The sequence below is a fragment of the Macaca thibetana genome, chromosome 13, assembly GCF_024542745.1.
Source record: "Macaca thibetana thibetana isolate TM-01 chromosome 13, ASM2454274v1, whole genome shotgun sequence".
NCBI lineage: Eukaryota > Metazoa > Chordata > Mammalia > Primates > Cercopithecidae > Macaca > Macaca thibetana.
The window spans coordinates 61,268,775-61,294,226 of record NC_065590.1 but is presented as its reverse complement, the minus strand read 5'-3'; the positions used below and the strand labels follow the sequence as shown (position 1 = coordinate 61,294,226).

Here is a 25,452-nt window from a genome sequence, read left to right as displayed (position 1 = left end):
TGCAGTGGGTGCTAAAATGGTTTCTGATTGCTATCTTGAATGTTAATATCCGAATACATTTTATCATGAATGACCTGTCCTCCCTGCCACGAGTTCTCACTCCCCTTTTGCAAAGATGGGCATGGTGCCTGCCTTTGGATAGGCCCCGAAGCCCATCTCATTCCTTTGCTCTCTCCCTGCCTGCTTTACACAGATAGCATTGTACTTTGCCAATAAAGTCCACAGTCGTGGGAAATCTTTGAGTTGGAGGATATGAGAAAGAGTTTCATTTTGCCGGCAGGGTTTAATAGGGATGATCTAATCTCTAAAAGGCATGCAGTATTTAAATTCCATGCTTTTGGGCAAGAGGGCCCCTGATATTTTTGAACTTTGGCAGGGAGAAGATTCTGGTTTGGCTCTATTCAGTAGAGGCAACTGTTGGTTTTCCTGTTTGTCATTCGCTACAGGGGCTGGTGAGGGTCAGCACTAGTGGTGAGAATTCTGGAGAACATTTTCTTTTCCCAGAAACTTAAAATCATAGACTCTTGGGGAGAAAGGAATGAGAAAGGCAGCATGCGGAATTACCAATTTGGTATTTGGTTCCCATCTGGATTTAAAACCGAAGATCCCAAACTCAGGTGAGCAGCTCCCCCGGGGTGCCCAAGGGGCAGCGCAGGCCTGCTTGTGGCACTCCCTCACTCCTGTGCTCAGCTATCACCAGTGGCCTCTCCCATGAGGCACTGAAGAGTCTTGTGGACGAAAATGAAATTTTGAGGGAAACCTTAAGCTCTCCTAACTATTGGAGGCTGAGTCAGGAAACAAGATGGGGCTCTGGAGTGGCTCTGGGAGCCTCCTGGATTGTGTGTAGGGTGAGACGTTGGGAAAGTTTAGAGAACATTGTTCCAGCTGGTTGCTTTGTCTCATAGGGACATGTGGGGCTCATGGTATAGCCGCCTCATCTTTCCTCTCCCCTTGTTCAAATGTCATTTTAGTAGAGATCACATGCCTGCCTTTCTTCCTGGGGATGGAGCCTTGGGAAGGTGAATGATCCCAGAAGACTCTGGAAGTTCTGAACACAGAGCCTTTTCCCACCTCCACGAGTGTGTGCTGGGTGTTTCCTAAGAGACAGTGAGCTAAGAACTAGGGATGCGAATCTGGTTATCATACTTTCTGTCTAGCAGGACGGAGAGGTAGATGGACAAAGTATTACAGCTTCATAGGAGCTGTATTAGTCAGGTGTCTCTAGAGGGACAGAACTAATAGGATATATATATATATGTATACATGAAGGGGAGTTTATTAGAATTGACTCACACGATCACAAGATGAAGTCCCACAATAGGCCGTCTGCAAGCTGAGGAGCAAGGAAGCCAGTCCGCATCTGAAAACCTCAAAAGTAGGGAAGCCGACAATGTAGCCTTCAGTCTGTGGCTGAAGGCCCAAGAGCCCCTGGCAAATCACTGGTGAAAGTCCAAGAATCCAAAAGCTGAAAAACCTGGGGTCTGTTTGAGGGCCGAAAGCATTCAGCACAGGAGAAAGATGAAGGCCAGAAAACTCAGCAAGTCTAGTCTTTCAAACTTCTTCTGCCTGCTTTATTCTAGCCATGCTGGCAGGTGATTAGATGGTGCCCATCCAGATTGAGGATGGATCTGCCTCTCCCAGTCCACTGGCTCAAATATTAATCTCCTTTGGCAGCAGCCTCACAGACACACCCAGGAACAATGCTTTGCATCCTTCAGTCCAATCAAGTTGACACTCAATATTAACCATCACAGGAGCCATGAGTAAGATGTGTCTGATGTATTGTGGGAACACAGATGAGGGGCTAATTAATTCTGACTGGGCATATCTGGATAGATTTCAGAGAGGAGGTGATAATTGACCTTGACTTTGAAGGAGGAGGAGATATCCACTAGACTGACTCTTCTGAAGTAATTCTTGCTAAATGCGTGCCTGCTCTTTGCTGGGGACAGTGAAAAAGGAAAAGGAGGGGGATAGTGGTTCCTGCCCTCAAGATATTCACAGCTTGTTGGGGAGAGAGCCTGGCACTATGAACCAATGAAAGCTCTGTGTAGACAGATGGGATTGTGGAGGCGGAGAGGCTAGCAGGGGGACTTGGTGATCCAGAGTTTCCAGAGTTACTACTCTCTCTTATAGAGAGAACACAGTTTCTGTAAGGATAGTTCAGTCCTTTCCATAGATGTCTTTAACTACAAGAGGCCTAGCCCTCTGGCTTTTGTCTTACCTGATTATTTCACCACCCTGCCTCTGTATATTATAAGTAGTTAGCTGGATTTGAGGTGGAGAGGGAGGAAGTGAGGGTGCCTGTGCTGTTTCTTATGCCTTGCATACCTTCCCTTCCCTCTTCCCTTCCCTCTTCTACACTGATGTCAGGCTCATCAGATGCTTTATCGGTTGTTTTCCGTCCTTTATCATTAAGCTAGGTTCAGCATTGTTCTCCATTTTTTAACTCCGTAATGAGATGATAAATGCCGTAAAAGCAGGAATAGTGTCTTAATGCTTCTCATATTTCTCCTGGGAGCAGTTTGTGTGGTATAAAGAATATGGATTTCTCAAGACAGGCTTGGCATTGAATCTCAGCATTGTCACTTACCTTGGAATTTGGCCACAATTTCCATATCTGTAAAATAGGATTACATAGGACTTTTTCAACCTCGACATCATTGATGACATTTGGGGCTGAATGATTCCTTGCTGCGAGGGGTCATCCTGCGCACTGTAGAACGTTTAACAGCATCTCTGGCTTCCACCCACTAGCTGCCAGGAGCAGCACTCTCTCTCTCCAATCATGACAAAACTGCCTCCAGATGTTTGCCAAGTGTCCCCTGTGGAGCAAAATTGCCCCCAGTTGAGAACCACTGGGATGGTGCTACCTATGGGGTATGCATCAGACCTCCCAGGTCTGCATCTGGGACACAGTAGGCATTCAGTAAATGTTGATTCTCTTTCATTCCTAATTCACCTAGCACTCAACACATTGTAGGTAGGTGAATTACATGGAGCTGTGTCTCTAGGTTTTAGCAGTTTGGGGTAGAAATGTTGTAGAACTCTCAGGTTGTCCACACAATGCACTAACAGAGTCACTGTCATTTTCTTAATTGCAGATTGATCTGGAGCCAGAAGGAAGAGTGTATGTGATCATCGATCTCTCAGGGTCGTCGGGTGAAGGTAGGAGAGTGTGACCTCTCATCCCTGTTCTCTTCCACTGGCCCTTTGCCTTCTGGGTCTCTTCTTTCCCTCCTTGGCCAGGACACATTATAGTGACATTTAATTAATTGGCATCCTTTAAAGGAAAAGGTTATTTTGAAGATGCTTACGCCTGTGTACCAAAAGGGATCAGCCATCTGTTAACTTTGGTGGAGCAGAGGGAAGATTTTGGACTTACCACGTGAGGCCAATAAAACGGGCGTTTTTGCATGCTGTGTGCAAGGCAGGCTTCAGTGGCGGGGCAGCCTCTCCCAGGAGGCTTGCGTGGGGTTTGTGTGTGTGTGGTGGGAAGGAAGTAAAACTAGTTGGTCTAACGGCATCCAGAAATGAAACAAATAAGGTGACAAACTTCAGAATCTTCTTTAGAGCTTCGATAGAAGTGGGACTTCTTTTACCAGTTCTTTACACAGGCAAAAGCTCTGCTCTTAAAGAGAAATAATGGGGGGTGGGGGAACATCTGCTCCCCACTGACTGATTCGATGGCGTATTACACCCTCTTCCTCTTACACCTTCTTCTTTCAATCCTTTCTTTGCTCACTTAATACACTTAAGACCTTTGGAGCACTTGCTGGGTGTTGAGGACTGAGCAGTCAAGGGAAGAAGGGAAGCCTAGAAAATAAAACCTTATCCAAATGGGAACAAGGAGATATAACTGACTTATGCTCTAAGAAAGATTTGGAATTCAGACTGAAATGTAGTTATTGTGGCCATCTTTTCTCTACTGCTCCTCCATCTGTGGGCAGGGGGACAGAACAGTTGGCTTTAATGCCATGGCAGGGATATTGGAAGACAATGTGTAGTTCCTCTTGGCAGTGAGAAACAAGCCGTGTTTGGGGACTGTGTCCCAAAGGGAAAGATGGACACTCAGCTCTCTCAGCTCTCCTGCCTGGAACACTTGGGCCTCTCACAACATCTCCCCAGAATACTGGGGATCACAAGCTCAAAGTCACAATCCCACACACTGTAGTTTAAAGCTCAGTGATAGAAGGCAGGATTATATATTCAGTTAGTCAAATGATGTGCTTGACAGTGGTGCCTGATGATTTCCATTTGGCTAATTTATCACCCAATCTCAACAGGTATTCGGAAGAATTCAATAATTGTGTATATATGGGGATTATAATAGAATTAAGCCCTCTTTTAATAGATCTCAATTATTTGGCATAGATTTAAAACTTTAAACAGCCTTCCAAAATTGGTTGCTTACATTTCCTGCTCTTTATTGCAATTACATTTTGGCATTTCCAACTTCCCTTCTCTGCTCTCAGCTCTGAATCGCCCAGAATAGAACCTGTTGTAGAAGATTTGAGGATTTAACAATATTTCATATGAAATATTTAAGACCTACAAAAGGACTTAAAGACAAATTAAATGAGCACCAGTGTGCCCACCACCCCACTTAAGAATTAGAGCAAGCAGTGAGGTGAAGCCTTGTCCTTGCTTTTAACATAGCAAGTGATCCAAATTCACCAGACCCGACTTAAGGTTTTGCAGTGTGGCCTCCTGATTCTAGACACTGGCGAAACATTTGATGGGCAAAATCAATCCCCTTTTTTCCTTACATAATCTATGTGCAATATGATAATTAATTAAATATGTATTTCCTGTGCCAAGATGCTGAGCAACCAATGGGAGGCTGGGACTATTTTCTCTTTCTTTGAAAAGATAAATGACTTGCAAAATTATAGAAGACATCCTTTTTTACATTAGAGGGAAAGGAGATGGACAAATGAATGAATAAATAAATCAGAAGCAATTGATTTTTTTCTGCTTGCTTCCACAGCTTATTGCATGTGAATAGCCAAAGCAATTTCCATTGGGCTAAATTCTGAGTCTATTTTTTAAATCTCTTTCATCTAAAGAAAATAGAGTTTACTTCAGAAATGCTGACACATGCCAGAGTCTGTAAAGTGCTAGCATGTGTTGCTCTGAAGAAAAGAAGACATTTTTCTAGTCTTTTTTTTTTTTTTTAATTGCTGTTCTTGGACTTGGGATCCTTTCTTTAGATGGTGGGTAGGACCTTCAGTAATCCGTTCTGAGAAGCTGCTCTTGTTGTTTGTGTTATACATGTCTGTTCTCCCATCCTGTTCCTGGGACTGTGAGGGCTCCTAGCCTGGAGGGGGTTTTGGAAGAGTTGGGAGGGCAAGGGGAGGCCCTAGAGAATGAGAAACCATGACATTTCATACCTAAACCATGTGAGATGGGTCTGGGGTGAAGCAAGTTGTCACAGCCACCCTCCTGGATTGACAGACTGTAGACTTTCACAGATTTTTGTCTAAGTATTTTTTTTTTTTTTAGTGAAAATACCTAACTCTGCAGTCTGTGAAAGGGAAAGAGTTGAAATGAGGCACAGCTGAAGTTTCACCACTCCATTATTCTGCCAGCAAGCATCCCTTCAGCTCTCATCTCTCAAATGCTGCAGCCCCATCAATGGAAAAAAATACATTCATGGGAATTGCACAAAGTTTACAACACATGCAAATTCCAAGGAACTCAGAGAGAGGTGTGGGGGTGAGATGGTGTGACTACACCCCCTTCTTCTAGGATGCGCTGAAGGATTCTTTTCCTTGCTCACATGCTGTTAGAAAGCTTGGGCGTTTACGTCTGCTAGAGCTGGAGCTAATGTGATTTCTAACTGTCTAATAAAATTCCACTGCTTGCATGTCCTGTGCAGTTCACTATAATGGAATCTGACCAGTGTGTGTTTTGGCTAAACCAGGCATCCTAACCCAGATGTAAGGGGGTCAGGCTGGATGACACTTAAGGTCATTTCCGGCCATGTGATTTTATCCTTTGGTACAATTTGAATAGACATCTGTCAGAGCTCTGGACTGAGGGCTGGCTAATATGTACAGAAAAAAGGAGTTGCAAGAAATGGACTCGTTTCGACAGGTATGGTGCTAGGCACTTTACCTACATTATACCAAGTAGCAAACCTGCTCAAAATGCTCTTATGGGAAGCTCCAGTCTCAGTCCGTGTTTTACTTACGTCGTAAGTAATAATCACAGGGGTTCTGGTAAGCATGGCACGCCAGGCTCTCCAGATGCTTAAATCAAAGCATAATTAGCCCAGGTAACAGAAGCGTAAGACAGCAATGTAATTCTCACCTGTGCAAATGATGGTTTCCTGCTGTGCCCGTTTGTTAGTATTTCTTCCTTTGATATGATGTAATTTGCATATTATTTCTTATTCTTTTTAATAATGTGGCAATGCCCCATGATTCACAGGCTTGCAGATGAGAGATGGTCGGGACCTGACCTGGGGAGTGATAGGTTCTTCTTCCCATGCCTTGCATCCAGGTGTCATGCTCACCTGGGAGAGTTCTTCAGCATCTAAACCAACAATAGCAATGACAAGTACACCTCGTTGGTATGTTTGGATCACCAAACTGTTTCTCCAACAAAATACAGAGGATACAAAGGAATAGGAATGATTTTTGCAACACATACATCACAAATCACGCAGAAAAGTCAAGTTCTGGAGGGATTGCATATTGTGGAAGCAGAAGAGCACAGAACAGGAGGCACCCTGTTTGTTTCTGCAGCCACAGGCTGAAAGTGGTCAGTCTCCTCTGTGGGACTCAACAGATAAGGCAGAAAGAGCACAGCCTTAGGAGTCCCTCAGACTTGGATTGAAATCCTGGCTTTAGTGTTTAGTAGCTTAGAGTCTCAGATTTCTCACCTACAACACAGGGATAATGGTACCTATGGTAGGTGCTAGGCCAGGATTGTCATAAGAACAGTGCTTTAGTACAGTGCCCTTGCATGTAAGAGATGCTCAGTAAATACCATGAATCCTTGGAGACCTGAGGGCAGAGAGGTTGGCATAGCTCTACCCAGTGCCCATGAAGGAGCATCAGGCAGGGTATTCAGGGAAACTGTTCGAGGGCAGGTTTCTGATGCTGGGGTGGGACATGTTCACAAGGGCCAAGAACAGAGCAAGGTACCAAAGAGGACTTAACAGAGTAATCTATCTGGCAGGGACTGTGAGACTGCTTTCTGCAGAGTTCAGGCCTTGCCTCGGTTTTGCCTATTGTCACTCTATTTATTCCTCATCCTCTCCCAAGTAAAGTAATTCCTGGAAGGACATTCTCTAGCATCCCTGAGCCACTCATTTGCATTCCATGGCCCTTAATGCTAGAGGCTTCTCCTTGTCAGAGCCTGGGTTTGTCCCATCCCTGCTTAGTGTGGACCAGAACATGTGGTCCACATCTTCTCACCAGCACCTGGGTAAAAGGCCTTTAAATATTTGAAGACAGTTATTCAATATCTCTTTTTTCAGGCTGAATCAATCAAATCCCTTAACCTTTCAGAAGGGATATTTTAGAAATCTTAACTCATCTTTGCAACCTCTTCTGGACTTTTTTCAAGTTGCACAGACAGACGTGATCAAACCAGCTTTGCTTGGTTCTGAAATAATAACATGTGTGTAGAGCTCTTAGCTTTACCAAGTTCCCAGCGGTATTACCTCCATGTGGGAGATGGTGAAATTGAGAGGTCAGATGATGTGCTCCAGGCCAAAAGGCTGATTATGAGACCCTGCTGGGCCACAATCCAGGTCCTGCTTCCAATCATGACCCCAATAATGAGTTTGCCACATGGCAGTGATTCCCCACCCCACCCCTCGTTTGATCTTTTTATTTTAGTTCTTTTCTTCAGAAAGCTTTTAATAGAAATATAAAGCCAAAGTTCTTAGCTTTGAATCCAAAGGTGACAAGAGAGTCTCTTTCATAAATAAGCAGATCCCTTTTCCACTGTGTTAGAGATAAAAGCTCTTTTGGTCCGAGCTCAAGGTTGGATCCTTCTCAGGTTGTCTGTAATGTGGATCCATAGCTAAGTCTTGGTCTGAAACTAGACCTGGCTCAAATCCCAGCAGGTTAGTGATTTTTCCTACTGACTTTCCCTCCTTGTTAGAGATGTTAGTTTTGTACTTGAAGACTCCAAGTCCATAGCAGACATTAGAGCAGTGCCTCCAGGGTTGAAATCAAAGTGAAAGGGGTTTTTCTCTTGAAACTCTGTCTTAGCCAGTGGGCAGGATGCATATCGACAGGTTCTCTCAGATTCGAGTCCCACTGGAGCTTCAATTCATAAGAATTTTACCTCTTTTCTTCTACATTCTACATTAATAATCCAATGTCTTCTAGTTAGTAGAAAATTAAAAAGAACCATTCATTCAAATGACCAGTAGTTACCAATTCATTTTTTTTTTTTTTTTTTTTTTTTTTGAGATGGCGTCTTGCTCTGTCACCCAGGCTGGGGTGCGGTGGCAGGATCTTGGCCTACTGCAACCTTTGCCTTCTGGGTTCAAGTGATTCTCCTGCCTCAGCCTCCTGAGGAGCTGGGACTACAGGCATGCACCACCATGCCCGGTTAATTTTTGTATTTTTAGTAGAGACGGGGTTTTGCCATGTTGGCCAGGCTGGTCTCCAACTCCTGACTTCCTGTGACCCACCCACCTTGGCCTCCCAAAGTGCTGGGATTACAGGTGTGAGTCACCGCCTCCAGCCTACCAATGCATTTCAACAAATGTGCCCAGCTTTGTGTTTGTGTTGGGTTTGGGGAATGGAAAGTGGAGAGGGAAGTAGAAAATGGGAGATGGCATTGACAAGAAGTGTAAAACCCTTTGCCTTCAAGGAGCTTGCAATTCAATTAGGCACCCTAGACTTGTAGGATGAAAGCATTAGAGAACAATGCAAGACATTATGTGTTTGATTAGGTGTTACCAAGAGTTCTCCAAGTGGGAATAAGTCGGGACCAAAATAACCCAGGAAAACGTCAAGAAAGAGGCAAGCCTTGGGATGGAAAGGAAAGGATAGTCAGGCTGGATTGGCAGGGAAGAAGTGGAAAGACCATTGTGAGTGGAGGGAATCGTGTCATAATTATCAAAGACAACTTTGAAGCTCTTATTTTTGGGGATGGCTGGATAGATGGGATAAGTTAAATAGATGCAGTGTGAGCTCTCTAGGAGCATCCAAACAAATGCAGTCATCAGCGTTGCAGGCAGAAATTTTCATGCTAGGCAAACAAGAAAATGAAATGCCTTAAATGTTTAAACTGTCTGAAGATTGAAGGCAGTTCCTTCTGGATGTGACTTCTGGGTCAAGTCTCTCTCCTACCATGACCTACAATGGGAAGGAGTGTTCCAGGTCGTTTGGTCAAGTCTGGGACACTGGGCAGAGCACATTTTACAACTCTGACACTGAGGCATTTAGAAGATCAAGCCCAGGTACAGGCATCCCATCGTGGTCTTTGTGGTCTCTTTTCTCACCTAGCAACCTCATAGAGTCCCATCGCAATCCCTCTACCATCCTCAGCATTCTCTTCCTCTCCAGCCTTTCAGAGGTATCCCACAATCAAGCCCAGATACTCCCACACTTTCTGTTTTCAAATTCTGTTCAGTCTTTAATAAGAAATGTCACTTGAGAGGTTAAGGAGAGCTTCCAGCTTCCCAAACAGGGGACCTCAAAGCCAGAAACCAGCTCCAAGGTGCTGATCAGGCTCCCTCATATGTTGTGCCTTACGCAATGAGATCCTGATCCTGGTCACCACACAGACTCTCTAGACATGCATGGACATGTCAGATCCCCTGGCAGTGCATGGAGTCCAGAAAACAACAAAATAACAAAATCCAGATGTTCAACAACATTGATCTTACAATATGCACCCCACGTTACCACACCCCACCCCAGCATAACTTCTTCCTGTGACTGATTCTCAGATCCAGGGAGCAAGCCTCTGTGTCTTGGGATTTTTGGCTCTATTTTTGGTCCTGATGGAATAAATTCTTGTTCCTAGAAGTGACTATATGCACCAGATGAGACCAAGGGGATCAACTGGAAAACAGTGAGCACCAAGCCCCCATCAAGGAGTTTATAATGTCACAAAGAGACGTTGCTGAGATGCTTGATGAGACATAAGCCAAGAAACCCTCATTTCCTTCCAAATAGCCTCTAGATGCACAGCAGTTCCTCTGAAATGAATCATCCATGGTTAACAACACCAAATGCCAACCATTAGCAGATGAGAAACAGAACTGAATCTTGAGTGTTTGGAGAGCAGAGCTCTTTTGATCACTACTAGAGCCTCCTTCCCCTCTGCCATTACAGGAGCATAGATATATATTTCCTTTTGACTTGTGTGCCTGTCTTACTAATAAAATAATTGAAGGAAGCATAGTTATGTTGAAGAAATAAGCTTATCGGAAAGGTGGATTTCTAATAGATCCTTGGTCAAGAAGTGGGTCCCACATGGCCTCTAGTTCTATCTCTATTGTCTTGCTCTGTATCATTTCTGTGTCCTATAAAGAAGATTGTTTCTGGAAATTCCTGCTTGCAGCTGAGATCATACTGGCTTAAAATGGCTCCTAATTTAATCATTTATTGTTGCTGATGTCCTCATGATTTGGCTTAAAAGAAAGGGTATTTCCATTCATTTAACCTAATTTAGAGTTGTTTGTCTTTCAGGACCAATTACTTTATTCTTTTATCCAGTTGGAAATGGCCAGTGCTAACAGTTTTATTGATTTTCCTTATTACCTACCTTTGTTGAAACATGCACGTTTTCACAATCAAGTGCATTCACCATTTTTAATCGAGCTGTTGACACTGGGGCTTTTATCTTCCTCCTTTATGTAAACCTTTGGTGTGAGCTCGTAGGGGCCAGTGTAGGGGTGTACATGTGCCCATGTGCACACAGGTGAGAATGAATGTCTCTGAACCACCTATTCTGTCTCCCCCTCATCCTCCGTTTCTTCCATTAGAAGCATCATTTATTTGCCTATCTAATATATACAAGGCCCTGGGGATGTAGAGCTCATGAACACAGTGCCTGCTATCAGGAAGCTCATGCTGTGATAGAAGGAGGCAAGCAATAGACCAGTAAGCACAATCGTGTGTTTTAGTTGTTGGGTAGCTATTGGTAGGGCAGGATGCTGTGGGACCACCAAGGAGCCTTCCTTCTATTTGCAGGCTCTGCTGAGTAGGCAGTCAGTAAATGACAGCCACAAACACTTCCACGTGATCACTGATCCACACGGCAACCCTGAAATGCAGGTACTAACAGTAATCATCTTTCCTTGGTTGAGGAAATAGTGCCACTGCCCACTGAAGATTCATTTGAACAGGAGATAAAATAAAGAGGGACTAGGATTTGATTGACCACAATTTGAATTTTTCAGGAAGACATGGGATGTGTATATTCACTCATTCAACATATGGCTATGGGGCACTTTCTGTATGCTGGTTACTCTTTTCAGAACTGGGGGCGCATAAGTGAACAATAGAAACAGAAATTCTTGCCCTCATGGGGCTTACATTCAGGTGGATATGCTTGTGTGTGTTTGGGAGGGGTATGTGTGTGTGTTTGTAGGCTGTCTCTGCAAGGATACACAGCACATTGAAAACAATGGCTGTCTCTGGGGAAAGGAAAGGGAAAATTTGGAAAGAAGGAGACATTTCTTGTCAAGCTTATTATTTTGTTTTTCTTTCCCATGTATGTGAATGAGCTATTACTTTTTTATTACTTAGAAATGTTGAAAAAAAATTGAATTATATAGAAATGTGACCATTCGCATTCACACAGTGACTTGCCCATGGCCAGAGGCTACAAGAGGCTCCAGCAAACCCTGCCAGAGAGAAGTGACTCACCAAATCCACAGAACACCATGTGTAAGGACAGGGAACTCCACAAAGAATGCTTCTCCATTCATGTATTGCTTAATAGACACCTCTAATGTATAAAGGGCTATGTTGAGGGCTGGGCGCGGTGGCTCAAGCCTGTAATCCCAGCACTTTGGGAGGCCGAGACGGGCGAATCACGAGGTCAGGAGATCGAGACCATCCTGGCTAACATGGTGAAACCCCGTCTCTACTAAAAAAATGCAAAAAAACTAGCCGGGCAAGGTGGAGGGTGCCTGTAGTCCCAGCTACTCGGGAGGCTGAGGCAGGAGAATGGCGTGAACCTGGGAGGCGGAGCTTGCAGTGAGCCGAGATCCGGCCACTGCACTCCAGCCTGGGCGACAGAGTGAGACTCCATCTCAAAAAAAAAAAAAAAAAAAAAAAAAAAAAAAAGGGCTATGTTGAAATTCGGGATTCCCTCGGGCTATGCCTGTCACCGAGGACTGAATGTGCCTGCCATGGAGAGGCAGGTGGGCCAGGTGGCCTGGGCTCCCGCAAAGTGGGTGATGCAAGACCCCCTCATAGCAGTAACTCCAGGAGCCACTTGCCTTCACCTGCCAGCCCTGCCTGCACCTTGCTGGATGGACAATCCCACAGTGGCGTTTCTGATGGCAGTATTTTTTAGCATTTAGCTTCCGCTGGTACTTGTCCCAAACTTGTTCATCTCCCCAGAGAGGGTGCTTTCATTAGCTCTGCCCTTCTACCCAGCTAAGTAGGGCAAGCCAGCTACCAATGGGCCATACCTACTTTCCAGGCATTCAAGTTTGTGTGTTTCCTGGCATTGAAAATAATGGTGATGTTTAGTTCAAAGGGAGAAATGTTCTCTGCAACAAAAACCCATGACCTCTACTGTTAGCCAAGTGTGAATTTGTTTCAAACTGTTTAAAAAAGTTAACTCAAGGGAAGTTAAATTTACTTCCAGGTGTATCCATCTGTTATTGGGTTCTGCATTGTAGTTTCTGCTCCATAATTAGTTAATTACTTGATTGACTGATTCATTCAACAGACGTATGCTGAGAGTCTATTGCCTGCCCAGGCACCATGCTAAGAGCTAAAGAAACAAAGATGAAAAAGACATAAGTCCTGCCCTCTGGGAGCTCTCAAACCAGGAGATGTCCAGTGACAAGTCATTTACTCTACTTGGGTCCCACTGGCCTGCTCCGTACACAGAGAGGGGTGGCACGAAGGGCTTCGTCTAGCTCTATAGTTCTGAGTCAAAACCAAGAGAGGTTTGCATACAGCTGGGCACCTGGAAGGGGGAAGTGGGAGATAATAAAAATGTTCAAGCCAGATCTCAATACAGAAATTATCTTATTTAAGCCTAAATGGATCTGCCAGGTAGGTTTTATCATCCCTCTTTTACATATTGGAAAAATGAGGCTTAAAGAGCTTAAGAATGTGAATTGCCTGGAGAGCCTGTGAAAATGCAGATTCTGACTCGGGGGGCCCAGGATGGGTGCTGAGATTCTGCATTGCTAACCAGCTCCCAGGAGATGCCTGTGCTGCTGGTCCCTGAACCTCACTTGGAGTAGCAGGAGACTGGAAGCCTTGAGATGTTCTGCCTCTGAACCATGCTGAGCAGGCACCAGTTCCTACTTGATGGAAAACTAAGAAGGAAATGTGCAGATTTTTCTTTCTCGAGTCCTGATCATTTAGCCTTCTCGAAATCAATGCCCTTGAATCCTTTTCTGTTTGGAATCTTCTCCCTCCCTATTCTCCTTTCTTATGAGGAAAGGAGTTGAGAAGGCATCAGTGTTGTTAGAGAGCTGGGAAATGCCCAGGCCTTGGATTTTTCATTCTGGCTTTCATAGTTTGCAGTTTCCATTTTGAGAAGGTCAAAATGGACAACATCAGTGTTCTTCCAAGAAGAGAACAAGAAACAATTATACCGGGAAAACAAAGCACTAAGTAACCCTTTTAAAAGCAGCCAGTCAGGATATTGAATTTTTTGTTTTCGTGTTTGTTTTTCTATAAATATCCTGAAGTATTGAGTGGTGCCTGAATTTGATCCCACTGTGCTAATTTTTTCCTGGTTCCTGGGGCTTTAATTAAAATAACTCACCCAGGGACCTTGCTAGAACTTACCTCTATGTGATCTCCCCTGAGGTAGGCAGGTCGCACCTGCTTTTGATGGAAGGGGAAATGCAGAGTTCTGGATTAGGTGCTGTGTACACAGTAGGGGCATAATTTTTACTTGCTGGATAAATGAATGCATGACTAAATGAAAATAACAGGAAAAACTGTCACTTTTAAAGGAAACTACTGAGATAAACAAGGTGTTTGGACTGACTTTGCTTTGGATAATCGGTTGTTTCATATTCCACTGTACAATCAATTTCATGAGTGGGCATGGATCTGAATGTTTAAGCTTACTGTACCGGATGCTTATTAGGGACTTTCCAAGGCCACTCAGGGCCTGCATGCACACCAGGTCCCCAGTTATAAAACCCTGTCCTCTCCCTGTTTATTTAGCTACTTCTTTATCCTCAAGTTTGCCACCTGCTGGGAGCCTTCCCACACACGGCCCCATCCCACCAGCATTCCCCTGGTTCATGAAACTGGATTTGCCCCCACGCTCCTCTGTGTCTTTCTATACAACCATGTACTCACATATTTATATTGTACCTGTAATTGGAATCCAGGTTGTGCCCTGCTTGCCCCATGTAAGAGCACAAGGGCAGAGGTTCCTGTACTGGTCCAGAGCTGAGAGCTGGCCCGGTGCAGCGTGGCTCCCTGCTGGCCTTGCAATGTGCCATTGCTGAGCCAGGAACACCATCCTACCATTCTGACTACACAAAACAAGCATGGGGACAAGGACTGTCCCTGTACTTGGGGCCTCTCGGTCCAGTGGGGAGCCAGACCTAGAGACAGACTACCAAAACCCAGTGTGAAACAGGTTACCATAGAGAGGCATGGATTAAGTCTATGGGGGTCTTGCTTATTCCAGGGCCTCAATAGCACTGTTCACAAGACCCCCAACTGGTTACGCCGAATTAGCATTAGGTGGCTTCATGATGAGGTATAGTGGGAGGAATCCTTGTATTAAAATAAGAAGCTTGGATTCTCTTCCTAGCTGCTACTAACTAGCCTATTGAAGGTAAACAAATCATTGGGTATTTCTGATCTTCAACAGGATTGCATTAAGATGCAATGATTCAGCCAATGCTCAGGAATTTGAATTCTCAGATTGAAGACTTGCCGAACACAGGTGTGAGTCCATGAGAAAGTTTCCTAATCTCTCCTTACACTTACCACCGGGGAGCCAGACCCAGTTATTCTTGGCCGAAGAACAGGAACCTTAATATTAATAGTAGATGAGACCTGGTAGGTGTCTTAGAAACTTAAATTGTGGCCAAGTGGAATAGAAAGAGAACTTACTCTGTGGCTCCTCTCGCAGCTTTGGGATAGCAAGGGTTACAAGGAGTTATAGGGAGGCAGATTTAAGCTTAGTTTAATGTATGGAAAAAGTCTCCAACAAGCAGAGCTCACCAGCAGTTAAATACACTCGAACAGTAAGTAGGGAGTGCTCCATCTCTGGAGGTATTCAAGGGGAGACCAAATAAGCATTTTGAAATATCGTAGAACAAATTCATATATTAGCGGAGGGCTGTATTGGATAATTGCAGTTCTTTTTTCTGATTTTGATGAACCAATGTTTCCATTTGTTCTATTACAAGACTATTCTTTTAATGATCTTTTGTAAGATCTGGATGTAACAAATAACTTCCATAAATATATACAAGTGGAGGCTGATAGGGCAGTGTTTATTTTATTTTTTAAAAATCCAAGGCTTACACTGTAAGAAGGTAGAGAAAAAGAGTGTGTGAAATAAAGGAAAAGGGAAGAAGTTGGATCTTAGCAGGTATTTACAGAATAGTTAAAAACCTTACAAATTCAGGCAAAAATGGAAATATTAAAATTTGAACCTTGTTCCCAAAGAACTAGGGAAGCTCCCTATCTGAATGAACCCCCAATTGTGTGAACCCTTCCTAAGAAAAGTTTTTAGAAGTGAAAAAGTCTGTAACATCAGGATTTGCTCCTTAATGTCTCTGTCGTGTAGCTGCACACGTGGAGTTTGTTAAAACGCAGTGCATTGGTGTGTGTCTGGGAACAGGTCCATCTGGGAGAAAGGGAAATAGTAACACAAGCCCTTGACTTTAGGGGAAACATCCTTTCATCGTGCTTGCTCGTGTGTCCTGTGAAGTAAAGATTTTCTCCTCAAACTTACGAGAGTATTGTCTGGAAGCCACAGGAGTAGAAAGAGACTGAGGTTTCTTTGAGAAGAATTTAGCTTCTTAACTTGAGAAGGGGTTTTGTTTTGGGTAGAAAGCTTCTCACTTCAGTGGGTGATGTATTGCCATAAATGGGCTGAACAATGTTTTGCTCCTGTGAGGTGGGGCACAGTAAGGCTGTTGACTGCTGCCCCTAACACTGACCTACTTTCTGTCTTTGCTTGAGATCGTGCCTTCAGGGCTTTCACGATGATGATGGTTTAAAGTCTCCATGTGCATTAAAAGGCCAACCCTCCCTTCCCTCAACAAACAAAAACAAAACCCTTATGGAAAGATGGAATCCTAAGCCTTTCTTTCTTTCTTTATAAAAACTTTTTAAGAAATTATAATTGATACATAATAATTGCATATATTTCTGGGATACAATGCATTGTATATATTTCTGGCGTTAAAATGCATGGTGTACATTGTATAGTGATCAAATCAAGATAATTACCATACCCCCTCTCTAAACATTTATCATTTCTTTCTTTCTTTCTTTTTTTTTTTTTTTTTTTTTTTTTTGAGATAGAGTCTCACTCTGTCGCCTAGGCTGGAGTGCAGTGACGCAGTCTCCGCCCACTGCAGCCTCTGCCTCCCAGGTTCGAGTGATTCTCGTGCCTCAGCCTCCCGAGTAGCTGGGATTACAGGCGTCCTCCACCACGCCCAGTTAACTTTTATATTTTTGGTAGAGACAGGTTTTCACCATGTTGGTCAGACTGGTCTCAAACTCTTGACCTCAAGTGATCCACCCACCTCAGCCTCCCAAAGTTCTTGGGTTACAGGCGTGAGCCACACGCCTGGCCCATTTATCATTTCTTCCTGTTAATAGCATTCAAAGCTCTCTCTTCTAGCTCTCTTGATATATACAACACATTGTTATTTGCTGTAGTCATGCTACTGTATAATAGAACAGGAAAACTTATTCTTCCTGTCTAACTGTAACTTTGTACCCACCAACCAACTTCCTTCCATCCCCCTTGCCTTCTATTTTCCCCAGCCTCTGGTAGCCACTATTTTACTCTCTACTTTTATGAGATCAGCTTTTTAAGATTCCGCCTATGAGTGAGATCATGCAGTGTTTGTCTTTCTATGCCTGGCTTATTTCACTTAACATGATGTGCTCCAGGTTCATCACGTTGCTGCAAGTGACGGGATTTCATTCTGTTTTATGGCTGAATAATATTCCACTGTGCTGATGTGCCACATTTTCTTCATCCATTCATCATTAGATGGGAGTTTAGGTTGATTCCCTATCTTGGCTGTTGTGAATAGTGCTGCAGTAAATGTGAGTGTGCAGATGTCTCTTTGCCATTTGATTTCATTTCTTGTGGATATATACCCAGTAGTGGGATTGCTGGATCATATGGTAGTTCTATTTTAATTTTGTGAGGAACTTCCGTACTGCTTTCCATAGTGGCTGTACTAATAAAGGACCAACAGCTAGATTTCTAGGCGGTTGGTTCCCTAAGTTGCACGTGATGCTTTCTAAAAATGTCAAAGGAGTGAAAGTTGAATAATTCAGTTGAACATTATCATGGAGGATTCCATTACCAGAAAACTAAAATGCGTTATAAAATTCCCTCACTATGTCTTATTGTTCAGAAAAAATTTCTGGTAATATTTCCAGCAGTTTGATCTTTAAAAGAGTTTTTAAAAAAATGTTCACATGATCATCTGGGCAGCCTGTCAACCTGCTTAAGTTCTGGAAGGGCCCGGCTGAGGCTAAAGCTTTGATGGTGTGCCCTGTGAGCCTCTATGCTGTGAGGTAGATCTATCGCTGTCATCACAAGGGCCCACATTTTATTTATTTTTCTAATTCATTGTTTTGATTGATTGATTTGTTTGTTTATTTATTTATTTTAGAGATGAGGTCTCGCTATGTTGCCCATACTGGTCTCGAACTCCTGAACTCAAGCGATCTGCCTGCCTTGGCCTCTCAAAGTGCTGGGATTACAGGCATGAGCCACTGCACCCAGCATTTTGTTTTTTTTTTTTTTCAAAGGGTAGGAGGCAATAAACTATTCAAATAATTGTACAAGCTCTTTAGGATCTAAGCTGTATCAGGGCAGGGACTGTGTTTATTTTCATCTCTGCTGTACTTTCATGACCTAAAACAGTGCCAGGATACAGTAGTCCTTAGGAAATATTTGCTACATGAATTAAGGAATGGCTGTTGTAAATAGTGCCAGGTAAAAATGGCAAAGCTGCGGAGGTGGCTGAGTTGCTTGGCTGGCAGAAAGCATCCTGTGACATGTGACCGCCAGCTGACGGCTGAGCATCCACGTGTGGCCTGTGTGCTGTTTGAAGGCTGAAGGGATGAAAGGCAAGAACTGCCTGTAATAGGTGGGTTTGGGTCACCAGGGTCATTGGCAGAGCAGCTGGAGCTTGGAAGACAGACTTCACCTGCTTAATTACAGATGTTGCTCAGGCCGCCCAGCCTCTCTCTGCCTGTAATGATGGCCCTTCTAGCCGCAACACTACCAGGCCAACTGGAAACACCTGGCTCTGCCTGGAGACGAACCTATTTTGCTTTTATTTTTAATTTTTTAAAACATAAATCAAACCAGCATCTTTTGGATTTAACATTCACTTCCTGTACTGCATGAGGCCTTCATCAGGCTTCTTTGTCTTAGAAAAGAAATGATGGGTTTTTTTGACTTGAGAAAAAAATATCCTCTCTGATTTGTTTCCTTTGAATCAATCTGTCTTTTGGACTTAATTTAAATGAGACTTACCCTCCCTTCCACTATTCTTATTCTGAACTTCTATTGTATGTCATGGGTCATATGTCCCTATGATCCAGCTTTAAAATAAGTGCATCCAGCAAAAGACACTACCATCAGAGTGAACAGGCAACCTACAGAATGGGAGAAAATTTTTGCAATCTACTCATCTGACAAAGGGCTAATATCCAGAACCTACAAAGAACTCAAACAAATTTACAAGAAAAAAACAAACAACCCCATCAAAAAGTGGGCAAAGGACATGAACAGACATTTCTCAAAAGAAGACATTCATACAGCCAACAGACACATGAAAAAATGCTCATCATCACTGGCCATCAGAGAAATGCAAATCAAAACCACAATGAGATACCATCTCACACCAGTTAGAATGGCAATCATTAAAAAGTCAGGAAACAACATGTGCTGGAGAGGATGTGGAGAAATAGGAACACTTTTACACTGTTGGTGGGATTGTAAACTAGTTCAACCATTATGGAAAACAGTATGGCGATTCCTCAAGGATCTAGAACTAGATGTACCATATGACCCAGCCATCCCATTACTGGGTATATACCCAAAGGATTATAAATTATGCTGCTATAAAGACACATGCACACGTATGTTTATTGCAGCACTATTCACAATAGCAAAGACTTGGAATCAACCCAAATGTCCATCAGTGACAGATTGGATTAAGAAAATGTGGCACATATACACCATGGAATACTATGCAGCCATCAAAAAGGATGAGTTTGAGTCCTTTGTAGGGACTTGGATGCAGCTGGAATCCATCATTCTTAGCAAACTATCACAAGAACCACCGCATGTTCTCACTCATAGGTGGGAACTGAACAATGAGATCACTCGGACTCAGGAAGGGGAACATCACACACCGGGGCCTATCATGGGGGGGGGAGGGGGGAGTTGCATTGGGAGTTATACCCGATGTAAATGACGAGTTGATGGGTGCAGCACAGCAACATGGCACAAGTATACATATGTAACAAACCTGCACGTTATGCACATGTACCCTACAACTTAAAGTATAATAATAATAAAAAAAAAAAAAAAAAAAAAAATAAAATAAAATAAAATAAAATAAGTGCATCGCCAGTGCCTTTGCAGCCCCTGGGCATCCTTCACTGACTTTGTCTTTGTCATGTTTTTCCCCTCAATGGGGGGAAAGTTTGTAAATATCTTAAATTTTGTATTAATTATTTTCTTGCATTTTTTATGATTTTAGCACCTAAATGTATGTTTTCCTGAATAATATATTGTTTTGTTTTACCTGCTTTTGAGCTTTATTTAAATAGTATCAGGCCGGGTGTGGTGGCTCATACCTGTAATCCCAGCACTTTGGGAGGCCATGGTGGGTGGATCACTTGAGTTCAGGAGTTTGAGACCAGCCTGGGCAACATGGTGAAACCCCACCTCTACTAAAAATACCAAAATTAGCCGGGCATGGTGGCGGGTGCCTGTAATCCCAGCTACTCAGGAGGGAGGCTGAGGCAGGAGAATCACTTGAACCCAGGAGGCAGAGACTACAGTGAGCTGAGATCACGCCATTGTATTCCAGCCCGGGCAACAGAGCAAAACTCCATCTCTAAATAAATAAATAAATAAATAAATAAAATAGTATCATCCTATATAAATTCTTTGTGTTTCACACAACATTATACTTTTGAGATTCATCCATATTGATGTGTGTATGGCTGCAGTTCATTGTTTTATTGCTGTATGTTATTCCACTATATTAATATATCAAAATTAATTTATCCATTCTTCTATCCCTAGACATTGGGAATACTTTCAAGTTTTTTTCTGTTAAGGACAATAGTGTATTTCGGAGGTGTACTTGTTTCTATGTATCGTTTCTCTAGGTTATTTATCCAGGCATGGTAAAAGATGGTTCAACGGATATGTGCACATTTGGCTTTGCTAGGTAATAAGTTGTTTTCCAAAGTGATTTTACCAGTTGATGCCGCCACCAGACATGTTTGCAATATCCAATTGCTTTCTATCTTCATGACTATTTGGTATTATCAAACTTTTAAATTTCTACCAGTATGGTGGGTGATATGCCATTATAGTTTTAATTTGTATTTATCTGATTATTCATTATATTGAGAGTCTTTTTATGTGTTTTCGACCTTTCCTTAAAAATGTCTGTTCACTCCCTTAGTGCATTTTTCTGTTGTTTTTGCCTATTTCTTAGTGCTTCAGGGGTAGTCATGTATTGCAATATCTTCCCCTCATTTGTAGCTAATCTTTTCATTCTGTGGTTATCCGATACATAGATATCCAAAGAATGAAACTTGGTAGATCTTGAACAAATCATGTCACATATTTGGGCTTCCAAATATGTTTCTACTTGGGCCAGTGAGCATACTGATGCATTCTCACCCTGCTAACTCAATAGGTAGCAGTGGCAAAATGAGCTGATGTACATGAAAGCTCATTTTGAAAGTAAAGCACCACACGCTTGTATAATGTAGAAAGTCTAGTTTTCTTTCTATCATCCTACTGTCTCCATTTTTATACATAGTATACTTCCTGGGAATCTTTTTTGTTACTGGAGCTGCTTTTATGTCATTGTGCTTAGTGCCTTATGAAACTAGTATTTGTTTGTTTACTAATTATCCGTTTGCCCCTCTAGAACATAAGCTCCCGAGGACAAGAATCTTATCTAAGTTGTTTGTCATTGTATCCCTAGCAACCTGGAATAGAGCCTGGCATATAGCACATGCTCAATAAGTATTTGTTCAATGTATGACTGAAGCAGAGGTGTTAATAGTAGTCGGGTTATCATTGCCACGTAATCACCCAAATGCTGTGTTTAGGGGTTACTCCTTGTTCAGATAACTTGCAAACTTACGTAGTGCTCTGATCCATGTAACTCTGGCCTTCTTCTTTTCAGAGAGGGTGGGTGGAGCCAGAGGAAGGGAATTGTGCCTTTGGGAGCTGAGGTTTTAGACTTGTAGCTGGGGCCCCCTGATGGGCTGGCACTCCTCTGAAGGCAGATTTCTAGGGAGAGAACAGAATTTCCCAGGCTATTTTCTTTGCCCTTCTGTATGGTTGCTGTCAAGTTTACTGCTTTTTCAAACCCTGTTAGCTTTTGCTTTGTTACTATAGGAACCAGAGCTGGTAGTTTGGGGGAAATATACGTGCATGTGAGTGCTGGGGGAGGGGATGTAGTGGCTGTGGTGGCTGTGGACTGGAGGGAGTGAGGACAGCGGAAGATGGTCACTGCTGAAAGTCTCTCTGGGGGCCCTGCCCACTTTGGCCAGCACTCTCTTCAGAGAGTTTTTGACTTTGCATGGTACACTCTTGAGGAACAGGCATCCCTTTGTAGATCTGCGGCACTCTCCTGGCGCCCATCCAGCCCTTCAGTGGAACATCTGGAAAGCCTCGGCCCCTCCCCATGCCAAAGCCACTGAGCCCTGGAGACACAGATCAATGACCTCTTCTTGGCTGCTCCTTAACCCGTGTCCCAGACAAGTGTTTTTCTGGGAACCAGTGAATAACACAGATCTTTGATGCCAGCACTTGTGTGCTGTTGCAGTAACACTTTCACTTTTGATGAAAGGGTAGGGGCAGAGGAAGGGCCTCGGTAGGGAGAGCAATGAGAATTTGGCTTTTCAGGAAATCAGAACTCAAGTGGGGAGGCCTGCTTCCTACTCACTCGTTTTCTGGCTGGGAAAACAGCAAGCTGAGCCATTGCCTGATGTGAGTGCTCCTTCACGCTGGGACTGGTATTAGGGGTAGCGGTGGGCTTGACGCTAGGGACTGATTTGGTTCTAAGCGCCCCCGGCAATCCTTGTAACTCCTGGGAGATAATGCAGAAAAACTGCATGGTGATTTTTTCATGCATATAATTTATAACACACTGAGTTATGCTGAAAACAGTGAAAAGAACTTATGATATATAATAGATTGGGGGTAAATATGCCATGTAATTACCTGTTCTGCAGTAATGTTTTACAACCCGTGTATTAGGTTGCACATTTAATAGTTATCAAAAATATATACATTATATATGCATACAATAGCAAAAAAAATATAGAGTAGAAATGCCCTTAGCCCATTCTTCAATAACTACCTCTTCATATGAGGCTTCAGGTCCCCAAGACCGGTTTATTTTCAGTGTTACTAAAATAAATTTTCTTTTATTCTCCCTTCTCTCTTGCACATTATAGGTACTCACTAAATGCCATTTGAACTGTTGACGAGAATGAAACTAGAGTTTTCCTTGACCCAGAAACTGCTGTAGGTTTACTTCACTGATGAAACTGCCCAGGTAATACACAAAGTGCCAGGTCGAAACAGCAGAATATTGGAGTCAAGGTAAATGTTTACAGCTGAAGGGCATTTGGTGACTCCTATAATGGAGTAATTAACAACAATGATAAGGTTTTAGGTTTATTTTTATATGTTAATGAAGAGAGGTGTTGAAAATAAATGGTTAAGTAAAAAATGTAAGTTGGAATAGTAGCTATACTGTGATCCCATTTGTGTGAAAATGAGGAAAGAAACACACAAACACATGCCAGCATTGTGTACACACACACAAATTTACCTCTGAAAAGTAGAAACAGGGACCAAGGGACTTATGCTCCCCGCGTAGCCTTGTAACTCATTGACATTTTTGCTGTGAGCTTATATATATGTGAAACAATAACTGCCCTGGAGAATGGTCTTAGGTACTACCCCGTCACCCTAGTGTAACCTTTCTTCTTGTATATATATAGTGTTTCAAATTTGTTACTCTGAATTCTTCATTGTGTTCCCTCCTGGTTTACCATGACTACTTCCATTTTCTCCAACAATCTGCTTCCTCCTCATCTGTCCAGGTCTCACCACCACCTCCATGTCACCTCCTGGATCCCTCTCCAGTGGAGCTTGGCCCTCTTTGAAGAGCCACAGAACTTCCTGGTCATACCACCTAGTGGTGCATTAAGCCCAAGATGGTTCCGTCTTTTTTCTTGGTGTCAGCTCCTCCAACCAGACTGTCAGAAGTGAGCATGGTACTGCGTACAAGAAGGCGTCAGGCATTGCCTACCTGTGCAGTCAGAGGGGTAGGGAATTCTTTGGTTGGATCTTCTGGTTTTCTGTGTCCCTGGAGCTGGACTTAGTCACTAACTTCTGCACTTCTGGGAAACCAATTGCCAAGTTACCCTACAGATCACGGGAACGAAGTCGCAATGCGCAGGGCTTTGGGGATTGCTAGGACTCAGTGCAGGCAGCTTATTACCAAAAGTCAGCTCTATTCTGCTCCCCAAGGCTGTGTGTGTTTATATGTGTGTGGTGTGTGTACATACATGCATGCAAATGTGTGCACACATGCACCCATAATCACTTGTGCAGGGTGCCCCTAGGCTCAAAGCTTGGCAGGGGCTGTATTCACATTGAAAACTTAGGGACCCTGTGCCCCAGATCAGGGACTTCTGGCTGAGATCCATTTTGAAAACTGGCCTTACTCTCTAATCTACTCCCCGGTGTCTCCACACCCTCTACTTGCCGTGGCCCCACTGCTGGAGGAGAAGGGAGCAGTTGGGGACAATATGTGTGGTTTGAAGGACTAGGGGGTTGTGGGAGAGGGAAGCTAAGCCCACAGTTTGTCCTGCTAGTGTGTGCTTGGGGTTCCTGGAAGTTGGGTATGCAGAATTAGGGTACTCATTTCCTGACAGCTCATAGCCTTCAGTCTAGACCCTACTGTCTAGGGTCTAGGATACTTTGATAGGAAGATCTTGACACTTCAGGAAAATGGAGGGTCTCAGGGCCACCCAGTGTGTTGCCTGTATAATGTAGCCCTTGGTATTTCCTACGTAAAGGTAGGAAAACTGTTTTGCACCCTCAAAAGGCTTAAAATTTAGTCCTAGAGACAGGCTTATCTGCAAACACAATACCAGGGTAAAATAGCACTTGCAAAGTCCCAAAGGCTGCTCCATGATGAATCAGGACCCCAAACAACACTATCTGCAAGGACCAGAGTGGTGCCTGCCTTTCCTCCCTCCCTTCTTCTTGCCCTCCCTTCCTTGTTAAGTGCTCATGGGCTAACTCTGGGGATGCAAAGATGAGTCACAGGCAGTCCCTACTCTCAAGGAGTTCATGTTTTAGTAGCAGGAATAGGCATTTAAGCAGAGTAAGTGCAATACAGTGCCACAGATTTAGGAGCTCATTCTGTTCAGGATTCATTGAGTCTTAACAGATGAACTGGCCAGCTCTTCCTGGCTCCGAATAAGGCTTGCAAGAGATGGCTCTTTTTTGCTGGGGAGAGGACAAATGGTCATGATAGCAGGCTTCATCTGGATGTGCAGGAGGTGAGCTCTCAGGGTGGGAAGGGCTAAACTAGACATTAGGGATGGGAACGGTGTGCCTGGCTGCACTGAAGAGTCTAAAAGGCGGCATTGCATCCGGCTGGACAGCAGATGGCCCTATTCAAAGGCCATAGAGGTTACAAGTCTGACCCTGCCACTGGCTCTCCTAGACTAGCCCCCACTTTTCCAGATTTCAATTTCCTTACTTGTAGAATGGCAACAGTAAAACTGCCCTTCCTACTGCTACTTTTTT

General features: G+C 43.5%; 1 protein-coding gene across 2 annotated transcripts in view; it reads left to right on the top strand.

Moving 5' to 3' along the window:
• The window catches only part of PRKCE (protein kinase C epsilon), a 539,420-nt gene that overhangs the window by 187,314 nt on the left and 326,654 nt on the right, over nt 1-25,452 (top strand). For both annotated transcript variants that reach the window (XM_050754093.1, XM_050754094.1), the window contains exon 2: nt 3,105-3,168. In XM_050754093.1, the coding sequence (XP_050610050.1) occupies nt 3,105-3,168 (64 nt within the window). The remainder of the gene's footprint in view (nt 1-3,104; nt 3,169-25,452) is intronic.